This window comes from Anolis carolinensis, chromosome 3, assembly GCF_035594765.1.
Source record: "Anolis carolinensis isolate JA03-04 chromosome 3, rAnoCar3.1.pri, whole genome shotgun sequence".
Taxonomy (NCBI): domain Eukaryota; kingdom Metazoa; phylum Chordata; class Lepidosauria; order Squamata; family Dactyloidae; genus Anolis; species Anolis carolinensis.
The window spans coordinates 76,667,246-76,692,780 of NC_085843.1; the positions used below are offsets into that span (position 1 = coordinate 76,667,246).

At 38.8% G+C, this 25,535-nt stretch overlaps 1 protein-coding gene across 1 annotated transcript in view; it reads right to left on the reverse strand.

Annotated features, from left to right (window-relative positions):
• rcan1 (regulator of calcineurin 1) overlaps positions 1-22,121 on the reverse strand; it is a 67,338-nt gene extending 45,217 nt beyond the window's left edge. The window contains exon 1 of the mRNA XM_008107540.3: positions 21,660-22,121. Within this exon, the coding sequence (XP_008105747.1) occupies positions 21,660-21,908 (249 nt within the window). The 5' untranslated portion in view covers positions 21,909-22,121. The remainder of the gene's footprint in view (positions 1-21,659) is intronic.
• Between the last annotated feature and the right edge of the window lie 3,414 nt (positions 22,122-25,535).

Sequence of the window (25,535 nt, forward strand, 5' to 3'; positions counted from 1 at the left end):
GGGGAGGTTCAGATTTGGGGAAATAATACACTGAAGAAGGGAGTACATGAAACTTTTTGATGTTTGATAAAAGAGTCTGCTAGAACAGGACAGGAGAATTTAGGACTGCTTTGGAGCAGGACCTCCCTTTTTAACTTTACATTATTTTTTTTAAAAATGATTTTAAATCCCAAATAAATTCAGGAGTTTCGACCTCCGTCAAAGCCATATCATTATGCCCTATAGGTAAGGCATGTGAAGAAAACACAGCACTTTTGTTTACATGTAATGGGTCCCAGTCCCAGTTTGGATACTGATAAGAGACACCAAACTTAAATCCTGATGACAGAACTACATGGGGCAAGCTGTGGGTATGGTATTTCCCACTTCATCATCTGCTATATTAAAGTGAAGGTGAGGAAAGAGCAGAAATATGCAGCAAATAACCTTCTTTCTCTCTGCTACAAGGCACACCTACAGACACTTCACTATGTTCTACTAGAACAAAACAGCCAGTTAATTGTACAAAGGGCTTAAGATAACTCCTTTTTGAGGAAGAACACTCCAAAGAGCTCTGCATACAACAGATGGCAAAGTAGAAAATACTGTACTCAGAGTTTGCCCCATGTATTTCTGTCTAAAACCCTGAATTTATTTGGGATTTGAAATACTGTAATTTAAAAATATATAATGTATAGACAAAAAGGGAGGTCCTACTCCAAAGCAGTCCTAAATTCTCCTGTCCCTTTCTAGCAGTGTCTTTTTACCAAACAACAAAAAGTGCCCTAGGAAATACACGTGGCTTATTTTTAAATTATTTTGAGCAGGGAACTTTTGACCGTTTCCAAAAAAGACAAAGAAGCATTTAAGCTTTTTCCATTCTATAAAAATAGTTAAGTACACGTATAGCTTGGATGATTAATGTTATCATAGTATTGCATTACAAGAACACAAGACATCCTCCCCACTGATTACAGAAAGAAAAGAAAAATAAAACCATTGACCTTTTCCAGTGCTTTAAGATAAAAATTCAGTTTTGAAAAAAATCTGTAGGGAACATTATTAGTAATATTTTTCCTGGAAATCTTCAAAAGCACAAATCAATCTTTAAAAATCCAGGCTAAATCTAGGCAACTAATGTTTATTCGGGCAATAGAAAGTACATGTTCAAAGGGAGTGAAGGTTAAAAATATCCTTACAAATAAAACAGCAAATACTATTCTTGAGCTGTTACAAGCATGCCTATCCAAGGGTTAACATCTCCCCTGCACACACACAATGTGATCCTCCAAACTATTGTTTACGAAAACAAACACAGCCACACAACTACTAAGTGTGTTTTATTCCAGTTTGGTTCTTGGCCATTTATAGCACATAGAGCCCCTTCTTGCATTTAAAATGTTTCTGTGTTTACTTTGCCAACTACTCAAGAGTTGTAGCCCCTGGACTGATGTTAGTCCATGAGCCAATGGCTGTAGGTCTCTGATCAATTTAAAGGACATGGGCACAAGTATGGTACTGTTCCCTGGTACAATGGGAAAATAAATACTGGTCCCAATCCATAGCATTGCCCTAAAATTATATTTTACACTCCAAAGGCTATTGGTAAATACTATTTGGTGAGCCCTCCCCTCACAAAAAAAAGAGATGGGTAGAGACCAGAGGACAACCAGTGAGATATAGTGGACTGAGTGCTGGACTAGATCTCCTGGATTATAATCTCTACTCTTGGAAACCCATTGGGAAGGAATATTCACCTTAAGAGGAATCCAATAGCAAATTTCATCTGACTAACTCTTATCAAGAAAAATCTATTATTGGTTTACCGTACCTTGGAATTAATTTGAAGGCATATAACAAGACAAGAGAGAAAAAGCTTTTCCAGGTAAAACATCACCCAATTATGGAATTTATTCCCAAAACAATGTGCCTAGCATCTTTTATTATCTTTCAGCTGCCAGGCATAAACCTTTCAACATTCACAAATGTGTTAAACTACCTCTTTTACAGTCCTGAAAGAACATTTGAAATAAAAAGACAGTGTGCATTTTAAACACAAGTGTCAATGAAATTATTATAGTGGATAAGCCAGCATCTTCTGAGACTTTAGCTAACTTTCCTTTTTATCAGTCCAGGGGAGATATATATTAGGACAGGGGTCCCCAAACTAAGGCCCGGGGGCCAGATGCGGCCCATCGAAGCCATTTATCCAGCCCCCACGGCACAAGGGCAGAAGGGGGTTGGGCTAAATGACCCAAGTGGTCTCTTCTTTTCTTACAACCCTTATTATTATTATTATTATTATTATTATTATTATTATTATTATATTATGACACAGCAAACAAGATAGATATGCTGGATTTCATATCACAAAATCACAAGTCGAACACTTCCCAAGTGTCTAGGACTGTGTGATGTATTTTCGGATGATGCGCGCAGATCCCAGCAGGGTGGCCTTTTGCAGCTGGCAGATCGTAATTTTGTCAATTATTATTATTATTATTTGAAACACAACAAGATGAGTCCACAGCAGACACTCTGCTGGCTTTTGTATTGGATCACACGTTGGACACTTCCCAAATGTCTAGGACTGTGTGATGTATCAGTGAATAATGCGCGCAGATCCCAGTAAGGTGGCCTTCTGCAGCTGGCAGGTAGTCATTTTGTCAGCGCCGATTGTGTTTTAATGCAGGCCAAGGTCTTGAGGCACTGTACCCAGTCTGCCAATCACCACTGGGACCACCTTGACTTGCTTATGCCAGAGTCTTTGCAATTCGATCTTTAAATCCTCATATTGTGTCAGCTTTTCCAGTTGTTTCTCCATGTAGTTCCAGAGTATGTGATAGCATGGTCCTTCAAATCCAAGTGGGGAAGGCCTACTTGTAGAAACTATGACCACAGTTGGCAGTAATTGCTCCTAACCATTATACTGAGCATGACTGTAACCAGAGCTGAGACAGAAATATTTAAACTTCATATCAGAAATTCCATAATGTGCAAAATGTATCTGAATAGGAAGTTTTAATTTATTCATTTATTTTATTTATATGCTGTTTTTTTACACAAATAGGACTCCAGGAAGTTACTATCATGTTTTACAGACCGCTCTATAAAAAAAACCAAAGGTTTTGATCATTAGGGCTTCTTGCAAATAGAATTATTTCCATTAACCAGTGAACTGAGGTCATCTATTTTAAATACTAAGCACTGTACAATTACAAGTACCTGGAAGCTTTTTCATATTGTGTAGTTTTTCCATTAGAAATCTTTGGGTTATGCAATGCAATGTCCTTCTTAACACTTTTTTTAGATGGACTGTATAAAAATTAGGAAATGAAGTAAGCACAGCAAATAGATAGTTGTAACAGCGACCCAAGGTCCTAGCACTTCCTAACTCAGTAAGAATGATTAGCACAGATGTTCTTAACCATCACTTTCATAGCATTCGATATTCTCACAATTGCTGGACTTGCAATAATACTGGCAAACTAATGAAAATAATTCAAACCGAAACATGTGATCACTAGCAAAAGGTGGTTACCTCAATGTAAACCCCAAATTCAGACAAGAGCCAGTGATGGGATCTAAGCAGAAGTAGTCACTCTGTCAGAGAGAAGGAACAGTTTTGGCAGCAGAATACTAGATGTTTATGGATGGCTATGACTGAGTGATGAGATAATGTAAGAAAACAAATGAAGGAGCCAAGATTACTTTTCTATTAAGAGACAAAATATTAGATTTTTTTGTAACCTTCTAGAAATACATAACATGGTTTAATGAGAGACTGAATTTGGAACACAGGACAAAGAAGAGTCAAAGTGCAAAATCAAGATGTTATGCATATTCAATAATGTGGATGATATTGTCAATGGATAATGGAGTGATTGGAAAAATGATAAGTTTGAGCACTGATATGTGAAGCTTAAAAGGATGATACTGGAAATATGGGCTATAAAAATGAAAAATCAAAGAGAGGTAGAACTCATCCATCGTGTACAGGTGAATTATGTGTTAGCAAAGGTAAAATCCTTAGGTTGCAGAGTATTAAAAAATAAAGCTGCAGCAGAAACAAAAGCCCTGAAGTAATGTGGTCAAACTTAATTTAATACAGAAGCATAATGCAGGAACAAAACAAAACTCAAAGAGAAAAACACAGCAGAACAGGCAGAGTGCAAAGTGCAAAGAATATATATATAACAAACACAGCTCCACCTGTAACAAATTGACAAAGCATATTACCTGTTAAAGGTACATGAACAATATAATTTTGTAACATTATAATACTTTCAACACTCCTCCACAAAATTATATTAGTTCACATTTATAAATTCAATTTCTTACAGAACTCATTATGTTTTTCAAAAGAAAGAGGTTTAGTAAAAATGTCAGCAACATTTTCAACTGAAGGAATATAATTGAGAACAATTCTTTTGTCTTTAACAAATTGTTGTACATTTGAATATCTGACATTAATATATCTGGACCTTGTTTTCATATTTTGACTGTTACTCAAAGCGATACAGGTTTGAGAATCAACAAAAACTTGCATTGGCAATTCTAAATCAATGTTAAGACTTTTAATTAAAGATTCTAACCATTCTGCTGATGTCAAAGCGTCAGATAAAGCTGAGAACTCAGCTTCTCCAGTACTTAGTGCCACAATTTTCTGTCTTCTACTCTTCCAACACACTGGTGTATTTGCATATTTTATCACAAAACCAGTAATAGATTTATTTTCCTTTAAATTTGCAAAAGAACTATCACAATGTATTGTTAAAGACTCTTTATCATCTGGGCAAATTCTGAAAACTTTTCCAGCTGTTTGCTTTAAGTATCTCAGAATTCTTTTCACTCCTTCCCAGTCTGTATGTGAAGGATTTTGAATCCTTTGACTTAGAATACCAACAGCAAAAGAAATATCAGGCCTTGTGTTATTTGCAATATACAATAAAGCACCAATAACTGAACGATAAATGAAATTATTATCGAACACTTCTCCATCTACATGTTGTAAAAACTGAAGTGCCATGGGTGTATTAACAGTGTTTGCATTTTCCATTCTTGTTCTTCTCAAAAGATCATAAATCTTGTCAGTTTGGTTTAACTCAAAATCTCCTTCATTTCTAACAATATTTATGCCAAGATATTTATTAACATCTCCAAGATTTTTGATTTTCAATTCTTTGTTCAAACTCTGAAATACTTCCTGAATTTGTTCCTCAGAACCAATGCATAACACATCATCCACATATATTACAACAAACATTTGTGTGTTTCCACTTCCTTTTGAGTACAAACAAGGATCAAATTTGTTAGCAACAAAATCCAGTTTTGTTAACACTTTGTCCAAATGTAAATTCCAGTTACGTGCACTCTGCTTGAGACCATAAAGACTTTTCTGAAGAAGATAAGACCCTTCAGGAAGGTCAGTTTCAAAACCTGGGATAGCAGATATATAAACTTTCTCCTCCAAGTTTGCATGAAGATATGCAGTGTTCACATCAAAATGTTTAACTTTTAAATTCCTATTGCTAGCTATTGCAAGGGATATTCTTAATGCTTCCCCAGACACTGTGGGGCTAAATATTTCATTAAAATTTTCTCCATATATCTGTTCAAAGCCTCTGGCAACTAATCTGGCCTTATACAAAAAACCACCATCCTTGGTTTGTTTACGTCTATAAACCCAACGACAACTTAGAACTTTTACATTGTCAGGTGTTTCAGACTTCACCATGACCTGCAAATCTTTCAAAGAATCAAATTCACTTTGCATTGCTTTTAACCAAAAATTTCTCTCAGTTTCATCTCTTTTCAACATCTCTTTATAACTATGAGGTTCAGACCAGTCATGTTCCTGTATTTTCACAGCTTCACAATGGTACCTCTTTGGAGGAATACCCTTGTTTTTCCTAGAACTGCGTCTAGGAATAGTCCTAGTACTATCTCCTCCATTAGTCTCATCACTCTCAGAACTACTAGAGCTAGTACTTTCTGAACTATAAACTTCAGCTTTTCTCTTTTGAGATTCACTTTGTTTAATCACAGGACTACTAACTTGTAACTGACTAGTAGTAGATTCTTGCTCCACTCGCACTTGTGTTCCCAACTGTGTATCTTGGGAAGTGCTTGGTTGTATATTTTGCTGTGCAGTCTGTTGTGACACTGATTGCACCTGTGTATTCGTTTGTGTAGCAGTCTGCTGTGAAACTTGTTGTGTAGTTGGCTGTGTGACTTGAGGTGTGTGCATTTGAGCAGTTTCAAAAGGCACAAACACTTCCTTATTTGAATGTATCCTTTCCCAACCACTATATTGTTGGAACTTCACATTTCTAGACACAATCACTCGATTGTCACCACACCAAAACCTCCAACCTTTTGATTCAGATGCAGGGCCAAGATATTTCAATTTCTTCCAGATAGCATCCTTTTTATGTCTTTGTTGAGAAGGAATTAAGACAAATGAGTCACTTCCAAAAACTCTGATTGAACTCAAATCAGGAATTTTCCCAAAAAACAATACATAAGGAATACTATTAACACTTCTACAAAACGAACGATTGAGCACATAGGTAGCATTTGCCACGGCTTCAGCCCACAATCCATCAGATAAACTAGCATCTCTTAACATTTTTCTAGCCACAACCTTTACGACGCCTATCCACCTTTCTGCAACCCCATTTTCACTGGGTGAGTAAGGATTTGTTAACCTGTGGACTATACCAAACTTTTTAAACAAATTCTGCATTTGTTTGGACATAAACTCAGCACCACGATCACTCTGAAAAGCTTTTACCGGGTACTTAGGAAACTGTGTCTTCATTAACTTCAGCCAAACAGAAAGTTTTTGAAAAACTTCACCTTTAGTCTTTAGAAAGAAGGTGAATTTCAGCCTTGAAAAATCATCTACCAAAATCAAAAAATATTTTGACCCTCCTACAGAAGTAGGGTGAGGACCAGATATGTCAATATGAACAAGCTCTAAGATCCTTTTTGAAACTCTAGTACTGTATTTTGCAATAGGAGCTTTCTTAAGATTTTCTGATGCACAAATTTCACAATCTAGAAAATTCTTACATCCTTGAATAGGAACCTCACACAACTCAGCTGTCTGCCTTAAATACTGCCATGACAAATGACCCATTTTTCTATGAAATTCATGAATACATTTGCTATGTAATGGCCTGGGATTATCAGGTATCTGGTTAATGCAAGCAGACATATTAGCATTATCAGATGACTTTAAAATAAAAAATCCATTTTCTTGTATCAGTTTCACTTCGTTACCTTGAGGATCAACCAGCATAGACTTTTCTTTCTTTAAAGACACCTCAAAACCTTCATCCAAAAGTATGTTGGCACTGAGAATATTATACACAATTTCTTTTACATAGTACACATTCTCAAAAGTACATTTTAGACGATCAACATAAAGATCACCACAAGAAATTACTTGTACTTTTCTATCATCTGCCAAAGAAATAAAATTTATATCAGAGTCTCTCACATTTGATAACAGTTCCTTACACTTTACCAAATGTTGAGAACAGCCCGAGTCAATGATGAAAGAGTTCATGGTATCCATTTTAGAAGTCACCAGGAAAGCATGCTGAAAATCCTTTGAAGAACTAGGTCTCTCCACCTGCTTATTTTTCCATTGTCCTGGATTCTGCCAGCAATTCTTAGCATAATGCCCTTTCTTTTTGCATTTATAGCATACAACTTGTGATTTTGGCTTAGCAACACAAGCAGTGTCTTTACAAGCAGTGTCCTTAGAAACAGTTCCCAGATTCTTCTGTATAGAATCAACACTTCTCAATTTACGTTGAGCTTCAAATTCCATTATTTCCCCCGAAATAAATGGTATCGTGAGATCCATGTCTGGAATTCCATGAAGAGAGTCAATAAATGCATAATAAGAGCGAGATAAAGACCCCATTAAAATTAATGCTTGTTGCTCAGGAGGAAAAATAATATCTCTTGCTCTCAATTCCGAAAAAAGAGCCACAACTTTTGTAATGTGAGATTGAACTGGAGTGCCTTCCTCATGTTTGAGGTTAAACAGCTGGCGCATAAGAATTATCTTTGAGCCACTTGATTGTCTTTGGAACATATCTTTAAACAAATTCCATGCAGTTTGTGCATGAGGAATATTATGAAGGTGGACCAACAAAGAATCCTTCACAGACAACTGAAGCAGCGCCAATGCTCTTTCATCTTGGTGTTGCTCAGCAGGAGTTAATTGAGCTGGCAAATTCTCAATTATTTTCCATAAATTCTGAGAAACCAGATAAGCTTTAAATCTAACACTCCAGCTCAGCCAATTCTTATCATTCAGTCTCTCAAACGGGAGTGAACTCACTTGAACAGGCGGCAAGGCCATTGTGTTCTTTTACTTTAAAGCTCCAAAGTTCCAGAAAAAAAAATTTCAGACCAGCCAGTCTATACTCACTCCTCCATGAAATTACTGATTTCTTCCAAACTTCGCTGTATTTCTTTGGAATACAAGCAGGGTCTGACTCACAGACTTTTAGTTTCTTCTTTCAGCTTCCAAAATATTTACTGAAGAGAAAAACCTTCCATGCAAGGCATAAAAGGAAAACAACAAAAAATTGGCCCTAGCTGCACAAGCATGTAGAAGGCAAACCAAACAAACACTCCACCATAGCAGGCTATAAATCTTCTTCATGCCTCCAGGTCTCTCCCAAGGTTCAGCATTCAGCAGCAAACTGCCGCTTTTAAACTTCGCTGCTCTTCAAAACAGCAGGAGCAAAAAAAAACTTTTCAAACCACATACTTCAAAATAAAACATCAGCACAAACACATTGGCTTTGTAGTTTTCTGGGCCCATAACCTGTTAGCAAAGGTAAAATCCTTAGGTTGCAGAGTATTAAAAAATAAAGCTGCAGCAGAAACAAAAGCCCTGAAGTAATGTGGTCAAACTTAATTTAATACAGAAGCATAATGCAGGAACAAAACAAAACTCAAAGAGAAAAACACAGCAGAACAGGCAGAGTGCAAAGTGCAAAGAATATATATATAACAAACACAGCTCCACCTGTAACAAATTGACAAAGCATATTACCTGTTAAAGGTACATGAACAATATAATTTTGTAACATTATAATACTTTCAACATTATGCAAATGGTGTTTGATGCACTATGTTAAAAAATAAGGAAAATACTGTTGTGAACTATTGCTAATATTAGGCTTATTAAAGTCATCTTACCAAAGAGCTTTAGCTACACTTTCAGGAACTGAGTTGTATATAGTTATACACTAGAAATACCCTGCCTTCTTTAAGATGTTCTAGGGAAAAACAGAAATTCTAGAGGTTTCGGGTGTCTTGGCATCCCAACATAACGGTGGATGTACAGATCAATAAGATTATTTCAGATACCATTTCAGCACTTGTGCTGTGATAAGTTGCAAACAATTATCATTCTATCTTCACAACCCTATTTCCTTGTAAACTTTCACTGTATATTCAAAATTGTAGCATTTATAGGAACACCTGAGATAAAATAAAGAAATTAAAATTGGGGCTTGTTTCAGATTATGTTTATGTATGCACAAACATACCCCAATTTGCAGTTAATAAGTGCTGCTTTACTGAATTTCTTCTGTTTTTATTCATCAACATATTTAAATAGGTATTTCCTGATATCTGTATTATTGCTTTGTATTGCCATGCTATTAATTTGTAGGAACCAATTATATTGCCATGCTATTACTTTGTAGGAACCAATTATATTGCAAAGGATAATCTTCAAAAGATCAGTAAGAATTTTGAAGTTCTTGGAAGAAAGCCAAAAGATCTTAATGTATCGGTGGCTTTTTCATCTCTCCTCCCATTGTACGATGCAGCCCACAAAAATAGTAGAGGTGAATAACTGGCTCTGCAGATGGTGTCAGGAAGAACCATTTAGCTTCCTGGACCATGGTATGCCCTTCCAAGAAGATTGCCAACTGGCAAAGGATGGGCTGCACCTCACACAAATAGGAAGGCAGAGCTGCTCAACACCTTCTTTGCCTCAGTCTTCTCCCAAAAGAAGATTGGAATTCAACCTGAACAATATGGAGGAGATGAGGTAATAGGGGAAATGCAACCCAAAATAAGGAAAGAAGTAGTCCAAGATTACCTGGCAACTCTAAACAAATTCAAGTCTCCAGGACCAGATGAACTACATCAAAGAGTACTGAAGGAACTTGCAGAAGTCATTTCAGAACCATTAGCAATCATCCTTGAGAATTCTTCGAGGACAGGACAAGTCCTAGCAGATTGGAGGAGAGCAAATGCTGTCCCTTTATCTTCAAGAAGGGGAAAAAAGGACCCAAACAATTACCGTCCAGTCAGCCTGACATTAATAGTAGGAAAGATTCTGGAGCAGATCATTACGGAGGCAATCTGCAATCACTTAGAAAGGAATGCTGTGATCACTAAAAGTCAACATGGATTTCTCAAAAACAAGTCATGCCAGACTAATCTTATCTCTTTTTCATTAGAGTTACAAGCTTAGTAGATGCAAGGGAATGCTGTGGATATAGCATATCCTGATTTGAGTAATTCTTTCAACAAAGTTCCCCATGACCTCCTTACAAGCAAACTAGTCAAATGTGGGCTAGGCAGTACTATTATTAGGTGGATTTTGGTTAAGCGACCGAACCCAAAGAGTACTCAACAATGGTTTCTCTTCATCCTGGAAAGAAGTGACTAGTGGAGTGCCAAAGGTTTCGGTCCTGGGCTCAGTTCTGTTCAACATATTTATTCATGACTTGGATGAAGGTTTACAGGTCATACTTATCAAGTTTGCAGATGACACCCAAATTGGGAGGGATAGCTAATTCTCCAGAAGACAGGAGCAGAGTTCAAAATGATCTTAACAGATTAGAGAGCTGGGCCAAAACTAACAAAATGAATTTCAACAAGGTCAAATGAAAAAAATGAAATGCAAAGATACAAAATGGGTGATGCCTGGCTCGACAACAGTCCATGTGAGAAAGATCTTGGAGTTTTCGTGGACAACAAGTTGAACAGCAGCCAACAGTGGCAGCTAAAAACGCCAATAGGATTTTGGGTTGCATCAAAAGGAGTATAGTGTCCAGATTGAGGGAAGTCATTGTGCCCTGGTATTCTGCTTTGGTTAGACCTCACCTGGAATATTGTGTCCAATTCTGGGCATCAGAATTCAAAAGACATTGACAAGCTGGAAGGTGTCTTGAGAAAGTAGACTAAAATGATCAAAGGACTGGAGACCATGCCCTATGAGGAGCGTCTTAAAAGAACTGGGTATGGTTAGTTTGAGAGGAAACATGATATCCATGTATAAAAATTTGAAACGGTGTCATAAAGAAGAGGGAGCAGACTTATTTTCTGTTGCTCTTGAAACCAGGACTAAGAGCAATGGGCTCAAATTACAGGAAAGGAGATTCCACCTTAACATTAGGAAGAAGTTCTTGACCATAAGAGCTGTTCAACAGTAGAGCTCTCTGCCTGAAGAGTGTGGTGGACACTCCTTCCTTGGAAGCTTTTAAACAGAGCCTGGATGGCCATCTGTCAGGGATACTTTGATTGTGCTTTTCTTGCACGGCAAGGAGTTGCACTAGATGGCCCATGTGGTCTCTTCCAATTCTATTATTCTATGATGCTAGGTCACGCTGAACAAGCATACCAATAAAATTCCACAAAACAAATACAGCTATCCGTAAAATAGGTTTTCCTAGGTTAAACTACTGCAAAGATTTTTCTTTATGTTTATAAAGATTTCCCATTAGAGGAAAGAACTAAGCATGGGAAACGATTTACTGGAAAATTATAAAGAAATTAAAAGTGCTAGCCAATTATTGCCTTACTTCACTGCATGAATTACATCATAAAACCATGGAAAGTCACACATTTTCCTGATAACAGAAAAAGCTATGTAGCCTTTTCCATCAGTGCTCCACAATTATATTCCAGTTTCCAGACAACCTGGAAAACCTTTCACAGACCTTGCTTCTTCCCTCTCATGGGAGAAAAACAGGAAAGTCTTCTTTTAAGAACATACAATTAAACTGGATCAGTTTCTGATGAGAAAACAAGCTACAAATCTTTTGGCCTTTGGCTCTTTCATGCTACACAATCCTAGCAGTCAGATACCCATTAACTGCATCGGTTGTCTTGCAGAATCCTGGGATTTAAACTTTAGGGAGAGGTATTCTCTGCTAGAGAGCTCCAGCAGTGTACCAAACCACAAACCATAGAATTCCACAGGATACAGACAGGGCTGTTAAAGTGGAAGCATAGTACTGCAATTGTGTAGCGTGAAATTGCTCCAGTGAACCTGGAAACTATAACAGTTATTCTTTATAGTCAGCTATCTAACTCAGCAAATTATAGTAGATGGTAATGAACATTAATTACTTTCTCGTGGTACTCAGTGATTACAACATTGCACTATTCATTCAAGCAGACCTTCTACATAAATGTTTTTAGAAGCATGCTTGTCTTAGCTACCCAGTTTTGCCTACTTATATACACAGCCAACATGCAGAAAAGAAAGCATGTCATTAATTCATTTTTATAGCTATTTCAAGAGTGTAAAATTCAACTGACAACTAAAGAGTAAGTTGGCACAAGTATTCACTTAAGAGATCTGTTTTCACTTCAGTACTAGCAACATGTTTGGAGAAAATGAGGAAAAGCAACTACAGCAGAGTCTTGCTTGTCCAATATAAACAGGCCGGCAGAATGTTGGATAAGCAAAAATGTTGGATAATAAGGAGAGATTAAAAAAGCCTGTTATGTTATGATTTTACAAATTAAGCACCAAAACTTCATGTTGTACAACAAACTAACAAAAAGCAGTTCAATACACAGTAACATTGTATAGTAATTACCGTATTTACTAATTTAGCACCAAAACACTGCAATGTATTGAAAACACTGACTACAAAAACATTAACTACTAAAAGGTAGACTGCGTTGGATAATACAAAATGTTAGATGGGTGAAGGTTGGATAAGTGAGTCTACTGTACCTCCTTTTTTTGTCCTCCCATCTTAAATAGTTTCAATCCCTATATAAACTGGACTTTTATCTCAATGCAAGACATATTAGAGATTAGGTCTTTTCACAAATACTTTTTCAACAAGCAGCTCTAAGAACTAATTCCACAAGATACAGTCCCTATGGCTCCCATTGATGTTGCATCAAGAGTGGAGTGAAAAAAGAGAGCACCATCACTCTTTCACCAAATGTATTTATTTCATCCTGGTATATAACCACTCAGGGCCAGTAGCCTGTTAGGAATTGTGGGAGTTGAAGTCCAAAGCACCTAGAGGGCCGAAGTTGGCCCAGGCCTGGTTTAGATTCATATCATTCACTTCAAAGCATCATATCACCTGCTTCAAAACAGATAATCTGGATTCAGAAACCTGGATTCTATGACAGTTTAGACTCATCATCCAGATATATGGTTATGCTGGTTTCTGATGACAACTCTGTACAGTATATAAGAAATGTTCATTTTTTTGGTTCAACAATTTATTTATTTATTACAATATTTATATCCCGCCCTTCTCACCCAACAGGGGACTCAGGGTGAATTATTGTGAATTATTCTTCATGAAAAAATAAGACATCCCCTGAAAATAAGACCTAGCACATCTTTGGGAGCAAAAATTAATATAAGACATTGCCTTATTTTTGGGGAAACAGGGTAATACATGAGCTTTTGAAACTCAATCTTTCATTTGGATAGATAAGTAAACAACTGAAATAAAGGCAAAGCACCAGTTTCACCATTACAAAATTAATAAATTTTGAAATTGTCATCATTCACCAGAAGCTATTGTTCAAAATACTTTGTGAAAGTGGCTATCTTTCAAGAACACTGTTCCCAGATTGTTAAGTCTTCTTCTGTCTCCATCAGGTATCTTAATGTTGATTATAGGTTTCAATTAACAGCTAAAATAAATACTTCTACAAATGAGTCTTGACTGCAACAACCGCTTCCTAAAGGAAACAAACAATAGGAAACACTGAAATCTTTCCTGTGAATAAAAGTAATTCCTGCTTAGTTCTCTATTCTACTGATAGAGGTTTGTATTCAGGTTTCACTAATTATCAAAAGACACCGAGGTAATTTGAATGATACACTAAATTATGGTTTAATGTTAGGAACAAGAACAAGTCTGTTCAAAGTGCTGTGCTCACCCCCTTCCCGGTACTCCTCTCACTAAACCAAGAATAGGAAGAAGCCGAACTTCATCTTGACATTACGGGATTGTGCAAAAGGGCAAACAAAGTTCAAGATAAATTCTAGTTTGCTAATCTAATCAGTGAGGTTGGTTAGTTTACTTACTAACTAGCATTTTTAAAAAAAATACACAATCAGAGAGAGAACAAGAAGTCATCTATGCCACTCTTTCTTTCCTATCTTTTACACACACTAAGAGTATGATTGGATGGAAGTGTGTGGTTTTTAATACAATTGAAAGAAATTTACTTACTACATGGAATAGTTCCTGCCCCAAGAAGGTCACAATCAAACAACCCAGAAATCAAAAATTGGGGAGAACGAAAACAATAATGGAGAACAACAGAAAAAGGATAGGGAAAGGCTGAAAGGATAGCAATAAAATATCACTTCACATATTTTCAGGCTCATTTACGGTGTTCACAATACTATAGAGAAACTATAGGGCTATGGCAAAAGGTTTGTTAAAAATATGGATTTTAAGTAAAGATTTGCAGAAAGTGAGAAATGGCATCCATGTGTGTTTCCTTTCTAAAATAAAGGAATGTAATGCAATAATAATAATAATTACAATAATAATACAAGAAAACTCATGACCATTCATCATTCACTGCACCCCCGCAGTGATGTTGACCGGCTATATCTGCCTAGAAGATCAGGGGGCAGAGGATTCTTGCAAGCAAAACAAGCAGATACTGTGGGACTTCCGAATCCAGACTGACAAAGTTCTGGAACACAACACATCAGACATAACAGTTGTGGGGAAAAAAATTGGATCATTGATGTTGCCATCCCAGGTGACAATCGCATTGACAAAAAAACAACAGGAAAAACTCAGCCGCTATCAGGACCTCAAGATTGAACTTCAAAGACTCTGGCAGAAACCAGTGCAGGTGGTTCCGGTGGTGATTGCACATTGGGCGCTGTGCCAAAAGATCTCAGCCGGCATTTGGAAACAGACATTGACAAAATTACGATCTGCCAACTGCAAAAGGCCACCCTACTGGGATCTGCGCGCATCATCCGAAAATACATCACACAGTCCTAGACACTTGGGAAGTGTTCGACTTGTGATTTTGTGATATGAAATCCAGCAAATCTATCTTGTTTGCTGTGTTATACTTCTATATATATAAAAGAGTGATGGAATCACAGCAGCGGACAAAACAACAAAACTAAACACCCCACGACCTCAAAAATTGACAGCACAACCCCTCATCCATGCCTCTGGGTTGATACAACAAAAAGAAAAGAAAAATAAAGTCCTAATTAGAGGGAGAGGAATAATTGTTTTTATCCAATTGCTGCCAGTTAGAAGGCTAAGCTCCGCCCACTTGGTCTCCTAGCAACCCACTCAGCCCAGGGGACAGGCAGAGTTAGGCCTCACTTAGGCCTCTTCCACACTACCTATAAAATACAGATTATCAGATTTGAACTGGATTATATGGCAGTGTAGACTCAAGGCCCTTCCACACAGCTATATAACCCATTTATAATGGACTTAATGTAAGGTAAAACCTTTACCCTTGACCTTAACTACCACCAATTCCTCAATACTTTATTTCCCATACCACCATACTTCGCCACAGCAACGAGTGGCCGGGCACAGCTAGTATAATAATAATACTTTATTCCACCCTATCTGCCCAAGGAGACTCAAGAGCGGATTACAACACACTAAAAAACACACAGAGGCAGACATTCAATGCCTCGCCACAAAAGCAGCCAAGGACACAATTAACAACCCACCCAATCCCAACACCAATCGACATCAAACAACCAATCTATATCTATATCCATAATAAAAGGGGAAATAATTCAAACTGTTAACGAAGAAATTCACTGGGAAAACACAAGTGATCACATATAATCAAACACAACAACTTCTCAGTTAATTATTTGTTTTCCAGGTCTTTTAAGGTCCCTTCTAAAGGCCTGTGATTTTCTTGCCCTGTTCGACAATTCAAACTGGAAAAACTGGTTGTAGTTTAATAGTTTAATGTACTGCACTGTCAACTTTTCTTAAATACTGAAAGTGCCATGAAATTAGTATCTCTAGCAAAGTCTGAGCAATGCAAAACACAACTAACTACACAATGACCTTTAACATAACTTGTCATATGATACATAGGGGAAGGGCTGCTACAAACTAGCTGGCTAAGTACACAGCAACAAAGGATTAAGTGGCATAATCTTCTTAAAGTATCAAGTGGAAACTCAGAATCATGCAAAATGCAAAGCTATAAATAACTGGTTTCCTTAAGCAAAGAAAAAAAATCAAGGCATGTTAATGATTCATGGGTCAATTTCCTCAGGTCTCCCGTCATTTCTCCCTTTCCTCATCATGTGACTTTGTGGTACTCCACAAAAAAGAGCTGATGCTTATGGAAATAACTTGATAGATTTTCCTCCAGTTCCTGGCAGGCAAATTAGACAAAGACTTTATGTTTACCAAACATCTGATTTAAAATTACCATCCTTGCTGCCTCCTTCTTGTTACCTCTCTACAGCACTCCCAACTCCTTATATTTTTCAATACAAAGAATCCCCCTATAAGAGGTAGCAGCCATTTTTTCAAATAACTTTAACCAGAGGACAGAAAAACCTTAACTGGAAGTGGAACAAACTGATTTGTTAAACATTCAAAAGTCTATTTTAAGAATTCCAAATATGTAAAAAAAATAACTAAATAGAACTATGCTCTAAAAAAACAAACATATGAACTCTAAAAGAAATGGGGAAACCGTGGATTATAGATTTCAAAGAGAGTCGTATTACTTCAGCAAATGTACAAATCATTTAGTAGAAATGTGCATGGGGGTCACAGTCTAGCTACAGACCCAATTAGTATTAGACTGTAGTAGCCAGGAAATGATGATCCATTTTAGTACTGTACAGTCAGAATTCCACCTCTGATCATCAGTTCCCATCCTGTTCTGAAGAATACCAAAACTCTCTGGAAAAATTGGGGAGGGGAGAGATTGCAAGATGGAAGGAAATCAGTAAAAATCACCTCTCTTCCTATTCTTTTAAAAGAACGTATAATGAGGTCAAAGAACCTATCATCAGCAGAACAATTATGCCTTTTATATAAATCCATAGATAAATTAGTTTAACAATTTCCAAAAATGCTCCATGGTCGAAATGTTCTTGTGTTTTAAAGTTTTTTTCTGATTTTTGGCAACTTTAAAGTTATCATGGATTTTTTAAAGCAAGATTTGCTCATAAGGATTGCCTTGGCCTTCCTCTGAGGCTGAAAAAGTGTAACTTGCCCAAGGTCACTCATAGGTTCCCATGGCCGTATAAGGATTCAAATCTTGATTTCCAGATTCATAGTCCAACACACAAACCATTAAACTATACTGGCTCTCTTTAAAACTGTGGCATAGACACTGAGAACTGGGAAGCCCTGGCCCTTGAGCGCTCTAATTGGAGGTCAGCTGTGACCAGCAGTGCTGCGGAGTTCGAAGAGGCACCAACGGAGGGCCTAAGGGTGAAACGTGCCAAGAGGAAGGAGCGTCAAGCTAACCCCAACCAGGACCGCCTTCCACCTGGAAACCGATGTCTTCACTGCGGGAGAATATGCGGGTCAAGAATCAGTCTCTTCAGCCACCTAAGAACCCACCCCCAAGATGGAAGACAATCGTCCTCGAGCTACGAGGGATCACCTAAGTAAGGTGTATAAATAATTTCATAATGTCCTGTGAATAAACTGACAAATTTTGAAAACGGAGAACTAGCCTTTTCCCACTTCTTTCAAGGAAAAGCATTATAGATGACTAATACAGCCATCTGCCTAGTAATTTTATTAAGAGTTCCAACATTTGCAGAGTAATTTGTGACAAAAGTCTAGTGAACCATTCAATTTATTCTGACTGCAGATTGAATAAGTTTGGCAAAATAAAAGTTTTAAAATCATTTTTAAAAACCCACACACCAGAAGAATTAAGTGGTTGGTGAAACTTCACCCTCTTGTGGCTGATTCAGGCAAGTTTTCATTTCCTGATTTTTAAACATAAAAGTAGACATCCTGAAGTAGCAGAAAAGATGTAGCCTTGCTGAATTTGGTTTTAAATATATTCATAGAAAAGAGTTCCAGTAGCTTATTGGGAACATTCAATCTGCAACAGTACTTCAAAAGACTGGGGACATTTTAAAATGAAGGAGTCATACCAATACTAATCGAGAGGGACATTAGTACAACGCAAAAATACTATGTCCATGGCAGAACATAAATGCTTAGTAGCATGACATATATCTACAGAAAGAATTGTATGTTTCTAGCAACAATACAATCATCAAAAGCAACAAGAGGCTTAAACATGGTAAACAAATGGGCAAAAATAGTGGCTGGCGTTCTTTAAAAAACTGCAATTCATTTTCGTTGTCATGGCATTACCAGAACCATAAATGCTGCCCAAACCTTCCCTAAAAGCCAGGGAGCTACACAATCAGATGTGACAAAAGTTTTTAAAAACCACTCAAGGAACCAATTTAAATTGAACATTTAAAGGAGCAAACCACCAAATGAATAAATATTTGGAAATGTAACTTTTATGTAAATTGGTCAAATAAACTTGTAAAGGAAACTACAACTCTGACAGCTAGAGATGCAACTACAGTATTTTAAAATAGCGTTAATTACAGGAACAGCAGGGATGAGAAGAGATAAAGCGCAGTCAGCTTCCCATTTCAGATTTACTGTAGCTGGAGAGAGGCCAAAGTTACTTTCAACATTATGATACAGGGAACCAGTACACATAAAGCATTTAGGCTTCCCATTGTGACCTCCTTCTCATATTTACTGGCATTAATGGCCATATCTTAAGATATCATAATATAGTGAAATATACACTGGATCCCACAGTTGTGTAACTGATTATACAATGAGCCCTGAACTCATTGTGCAATGGTCAATTAGCTGCCATCTATCAAGTAAAAAGAGGAGTTTAGGGGGCTGCATTTATGAAACCTCTGTAAAAACATATCTCTTTTGTGCAACTAGTTTTATACTAGCATAGTAGCCCAACAGAATATAAGCTCACATTAGTAAGCTCACATATACAATCAGTATTCAATCCTGTACATGCCTACTTTGGAGTAAGACCCAATGGAATTAAGATACCTAACTCCTGAGAAGCCATGTTTAAGCAATAAGGCATAACAACCATTTAATAATCACCCTACAAAATGGCAATGAAGACTCAGAGGATATGTTTTTATATAAGAACATGTAAGTTTGAAAATGGGTGGCCCCATGCCAATAAATAAAACAGTAAAAGAAATTCATGCATAAAAACTGAGTTTCCAAAAAATAGACCCAAAATAGGTAGACCAAGGATTACATATGCATGCTTCTCAAATGTTGCTATGGCAGTCTGGCACACAATTCTCCTGGTTGTTGTCCCTAAGTACAGGTGTTTCTTGTAAAAACGACTCTTGCTGTTAGTCCCATGCAGAAAAACCCTAACTACAGTGCTCCTGAATGAGCCCAGCCTAAATCCAGAACAGAAGCCCTGTAGCACTAGCACAATACAGCATTCATGCTTGGAGCTGCTACTAAAAATAGCTGAGCTACAGCATACAAGGGGCTGGTGTTCTGTTCAAAACACTATTCAGGGCTTTCTAATTAGCCCCTTAAGGGATCTTTATAGTACTACATGTTTAAATTGATACCCCACATTTTGCTGCAGATCCCTGCTTCTTAACATTAAATCCACCATTACCCATAATGATACTCTTGTACTGAATAGCTTTTATGAAAACTGAAGCTCAAACCTACTCCATACATTTCTTGGCAAAATTTGCTGTTTTGCAATCAATTAATCTTATGCTGCCAAAGAGCATTGAGCCATGGCAGTTAGGGAGGTGTGCAAAACTGCATTAATTCTACAGTGTAGATCAGTGTTTCCCAACCTTTGTTCCTCCAGGTGTTTTAACTTCAGCTCCCAGAAATCCCAGCCAGTTTACCAGCTGTTAGAAATTGTGGGAGCTGAAGTCCAAAACAAATGGAGAAGTTTGTGAAACACTGGTGTAGAAATACACCCCATAGCAACAGATCATGCTTAAGGGGGCCAGAAGTACTATTGTGGCATAGTAGAAACATTCAGGGATGCCTTTTCCAGCCAACTCTGGACCCTGATTAGAACCATGGTGGCATGGGTGCAAAATCCTATCCTTACATTTTTCTTCAGGTAACACAAATGACTCCCAGGAAGAAGTTTAATTTTCCACAGAGCATTTCCTCTATTCCTCCACTGCATATTATGTCTATCAGCTATGCAGTAAAATAGCATGAGGCATGAGGCACTGTATACCATGACCTATAATAACTTTATGCAAAATGGTATGCATCTATTACATAATAATTGTCAGCATAAGATATTTAACACCCTGCAGGCGTGTTACAACATGAGGCCACATGCTGGGTATGACACATTCTGCACCCTTTCAAAATAGCATACCAGAAGAAAAATATATATGATATTCTGAAAACTTGCATAAATTTGAGGCTTCATGGGGTTGGCTTAAAAGGGTTGCAGTGCAATATGGAACAGCCAGACCACTTATTTAAAAGGACAGAATATCAGTAACCATGATACATATCACAGCACACTACTGGAGACTAGGACACAGAACAATAGTTTCAAACTTCAGGAAAACAGATTCTATCTAAACATTAGGGAGGCCCTGGGGAGAATGGGTGGGATTTGGGGGGGGGGGGGTATGAATTTTAAAAGCCATTATGTATTTGCTGGGTTTTTTAAAATGTATTTGCTGTTGTAATTCTGTTTTTCCCACACTGTTATTTAATTATTTTTTTAACTTTGTATCGCTCTTTTTAAACTTTAGTGTGGATAATGTTAGTCGCCTTGAATCCCCATGGGGAGAAAGGCATAAATAAAGAGTAATAAGAAAAAGAACTTCCTGCTGGTAAGAGCTGTTCGTCAGTTGCCTTGGAGCGTGGTGAGGTCTCCTTGTGCCTCATCACACTAGAGAATGAATCCACTTTAAATCCGGGTTCTGCTTCCTACAGAATTCTAGTTTCAGAATTCTGGCCCAGGACCTGTCTGGCTGAGCTTTTTAAAGCCCCCTCTCTAAAGTGGATTTCAAGTTGATCCAGGTTCTAGTGTGATGAGGTCCCTTTGGATAGTTTTAAGCAGAAGCTAGAAAGCCATCTCCTCCTGAGGGTGCTCTGACAGGGTCTCCCTGCATGGCTGAGGATTGGGCTAGATCAGGCATGGGCAAACTTCGGCCCTCCAGGTGTTTCAAGAGGCTGAGGGAAAAAAGGAAGGGGCCTGAGGCTGTTAGGAATTGCGGGAGTTGAAGTCCAAACCACTTGGAGGGCCCAAGTTTGCAAGAGAAGCGCCTCTGCAGCTTCACAAAATGCCAACGTGGGGCAGGCAGGCCTATGGAAGCACGCGTGTTTGCCTCTCACCCTGCAGGGTCCGTCGGGGAAGAAGACGGCCAGCGGCAGGTTGCAGGCGATGAGGGCCGCGGGCAGGTCCTGCAGAGACATCGTCGTCTCCATGTCGACGAAGGTCCAGTCCAGAGGCTCCTCCGCGGCCTTGGCCTCTCCCGCCGGCTCCTGGCCTCCTCCTCCCGACGCCGTTGCTACTACCGCTCCTGCTTCCTCCTTTTCCTCCTCCTCCTCCTCCCTCTCGCGCCGCCTCTCGCGCCCCTCCATGCCGGGCTGAAGGGGAGGAGCTCTGGCCCCGTCAGGAAACTGAGGAGAAATTGAGAGCGGAAACCTTGCCGCCCCCCACGGCCTCGGCTTTTTAACCCTTTCCCATCGACGTCGAGACGGGAAAGGAGACCGCGGGCTCCCGGGCCGAGCCAATCACGCCGCTCAACGGAGCTTTCAACAGGTGACCCGACTCGAAAGGGTCCGGCTCCTCCTCCTCCGCCATTTTGGGTGAAGGCACCGTTCGCCTCACTGACGCTTCCTCCGCCAATCAGAGTGCTCCGTTTCGCCTTCAACAGGTGACCCGCCTTGAAGTATTCGGTCTCCTTCTCCGCCATCTTGAATGAGGGCACTTCCCGCTTGTGTTTCCTTATTGAGGTCTCAATCGCCGGCCATTTCCCCCCTTCCTAGAACTTTGAAGACATTCCTTCAGGGGTTGCATCCCTACTGGCCTCATCTACATTGCCATGATGCAGATTCCCTCTGGAACTCCCCCCACCCCGAAATTAGAATTGCCTCCTCTCTTCTCTACTTTAAGAAACAACTAAAAACCTATTTTTGCAGATTAGCTTATGGAGAGGAAGATGATTAGTTCATCATGGATTCTACCTCGTCTGACGATGCAGACAGTGATTGCCTTAACTTCAGTTCACCTTGGAGGAGGTGAACCACCTAAATCGGGCTCTACAGGCCAACAAAGACCCCACCACAGACATCAGAAGGGCCAAGAAGAAACAAGCCACAAGAGTAAGACAAAGAACCACCCAGAGGAAAAGTGTTCTTCCCATACATCAAGGGAACCACTGACGGCATAGGGAAGCTGATGAAGAAACACAACCTACAAGCTATCTACAGACACACCAAGAAAATCCAACAAATGCTATGTTCAGCAAAGGACAAGAGGGACCATCTCACCTCTGCAGGAGTCTACTGTACACCATGCAGCTATTAACAAGTTTACATAGGGACCACCAAACACAGCACTGCCCAAACACAAATCAAGGAACATAAAAGGCACTGCAGACTAACTCCATCAGAGAAGTTGGCCAATGCAGAGCACCTGGTGAACCAACCTGGACACAGCATATTATCTGAGAACACAGAAATGCTGGACCACGCTAACAACCACCATGTCAGACTACACAGAGAAGCCATTGAAATCCACAAGCATGTGGACAATTTCAACAGAAAAGAGGAAACCATGAAAATGAACAAAATCTGGCTACCAGTATTTTAAAAATTCTAAAATCAGGACAGTAAATAAAGAACAACACTCAGAAAACAGAGGAATTCCAGATAGGAAACAATTAGGTTCTGCTAATCACCTCCTAACAATGGAGTCACCCAGACAGGAAGCAGCCAGGCTTTGAAGCTGAAAGGCCATTCAATGCCAATCAAAAGTGGTGAATTACAACATTCACTTTCCTCAAACAGACAAGAGTTCTTTCTCCCACCCTGGAGTTTCCACAGATATGCAGGGTGTTTGAAAAAGAACCCCCTATTCACCAGTTAATTTAAATGGTGAATAGGGAGTTCTTTTTCAAACACCCTGTATAAACCTCACTTGCCTAGTTTCTAACAGGCCTCACAACCTCTGAGGATGCTTGTCATAAAAGTGGGTGAAACGTCAGGAGAGAATGCTTCTGGGACATGGCCATACAGCCCAGAAAACTCACAGTAACCCAACTAAAAACTATTTTTGCACATTAGCTTATGGAGAGGAAGAGGATTAGTTCATCATTGATTCTACGTCATCTGACAGTGCTGACAGTGATTACCATAACTTATTTGAGAGCCACATTTTTATATTTTTAAATAGATTTTGACTATTTTATGAGGCCTGATTACTAGTTTTAGCCAAAGTTGTTTTATTTGTGTATTGTAACCGTTTATTTGTTTCTTTGTTTTGTTTTATCTTGTTGGTTTCGTTTTATCTTGCCATTTCACAGGGCACTGAATGTGTGCCTTTTCTTTTTGGAAGCTGCTTTGAGCCCTTGGGGAAAGAAAGCGGGTGAAAAATAAAGTTTTATTTATTATTATAATTTGTTGTTATTATTACATTTGTTTATACTCCGCTGTATCTCCCCCTCAGGAGACTCAAAGCAGCTTAACATAAAAGCATCAGCATAGCCATACAAAAATACAAACATTAAAACAGGATTAAATATAAATAGCATTTTAAAATTCCCAATTAAAAATCATTAAAACAAATTTAAAATTAAAAACCACAGAACCCCCTGAATTGATCTTAAACAGCTTGATCTTTAAAATCTTGTCTAAATAAAAAAGTTTTAGCCTGCCGACGGAAGGACAGCAAGTTTGAAATTGCATTATATGGTTAGTGTAGACTCTACACCAGGCATGGGTTTTCTTCGGCCCTCCAGGTGTTTTGGAGTTCAACTCCCACAATGGCTGTTAGGGACTGAATTAGGGAGTTGAAGTCCAAAACACCTAGAGGGAGGGCCAAAGTTTGCCCATGCCTTCTCTACACTGACCATATAATGCAAACTGCATTATAGGGCAGTGTAGATGAAGCCCAGGATTTAATCTATAGTGCAGGCATGGGCAAACTTCGTCCCTCCACATGTTTTGGATTTCAACTTTCACAATTCCTAACAGCTGGTAGGCTGTTAGGAATTGTGGGAGATGAAGTCCAAAACACCTGGAGGGCCAGTTTGCCCATGTCTGCTATAGTATTATAAACTCTATGGTATAGATTAGGACATGAAAAACATCTAAAAGAAAAATATTTTATACTAGCTTAGGGACCCAGCCATGCCCGAGTTATTAGAAAAAGGCATTGTTTGTTTTGGGTTGTTAGGTAATATCACTGAAGTTTGGTCCAGATCTGCCATTGGCTGGGTTCAGTGCTGTCTGGATAAGGGTAAACTACAACTTCCAGATTCCCGGGCAATCACCCCCAAACCCTGCTAGTATTCACAGTTGGCCAAATTGGGTCTGTTTGGTCCAGATCCGTTGTTAGCTGGGTTCAGGGCTCTCTGGATAAGGGTGAACTACAAGTGTCAAAATCAAGGTAAATTCCCATAAACCGCTGCAGTATGTTCAGTTGGTCATGGGGCTTCTCTGTGCCAAGTGTGATCCCGGTCCATTGATGGTGGGGGGTCACAGTATCAGTGAAGATGCTGCAGGGCCCATTATCCATGGCAAGTTTGGTCCAGATACATCATTGGTTGTGTGAACAGTGCTCTCTGGATGTAGGTCAAGTACAACTCTTGTAAATCATGAAGAATTCCCCCTAAACCTCTTGTTCAGTTACCAATCAATTCCTCTGTTAACTGTGTGCCATAGGAAAGGGTTAAGGGAGAGGCAGTGGATGGTGTCATGCAAATTAAGGAACCCTGGGATGTCCATTCTGGAGGAAAAACAACATCTAGGATGAAATTGTCACCGTGTGAAAGCCTTCACTTGATGGTGTTTCTGGAGGAGTTTCTGGAGGACATGGGCAGGGTTTGGGCTATGTCTTCATGGTGCACACTATAACCTGCATGTCAGTGGAGGGAGGGCCATGGGTGTTTCTTGCTCAGTGGGAACTATAGCTCTTTGTGGAGGCGGGAGGCTGTCTAAGTGGACACCTCCTCCACATACACACATACACATTTTTCACTTTTA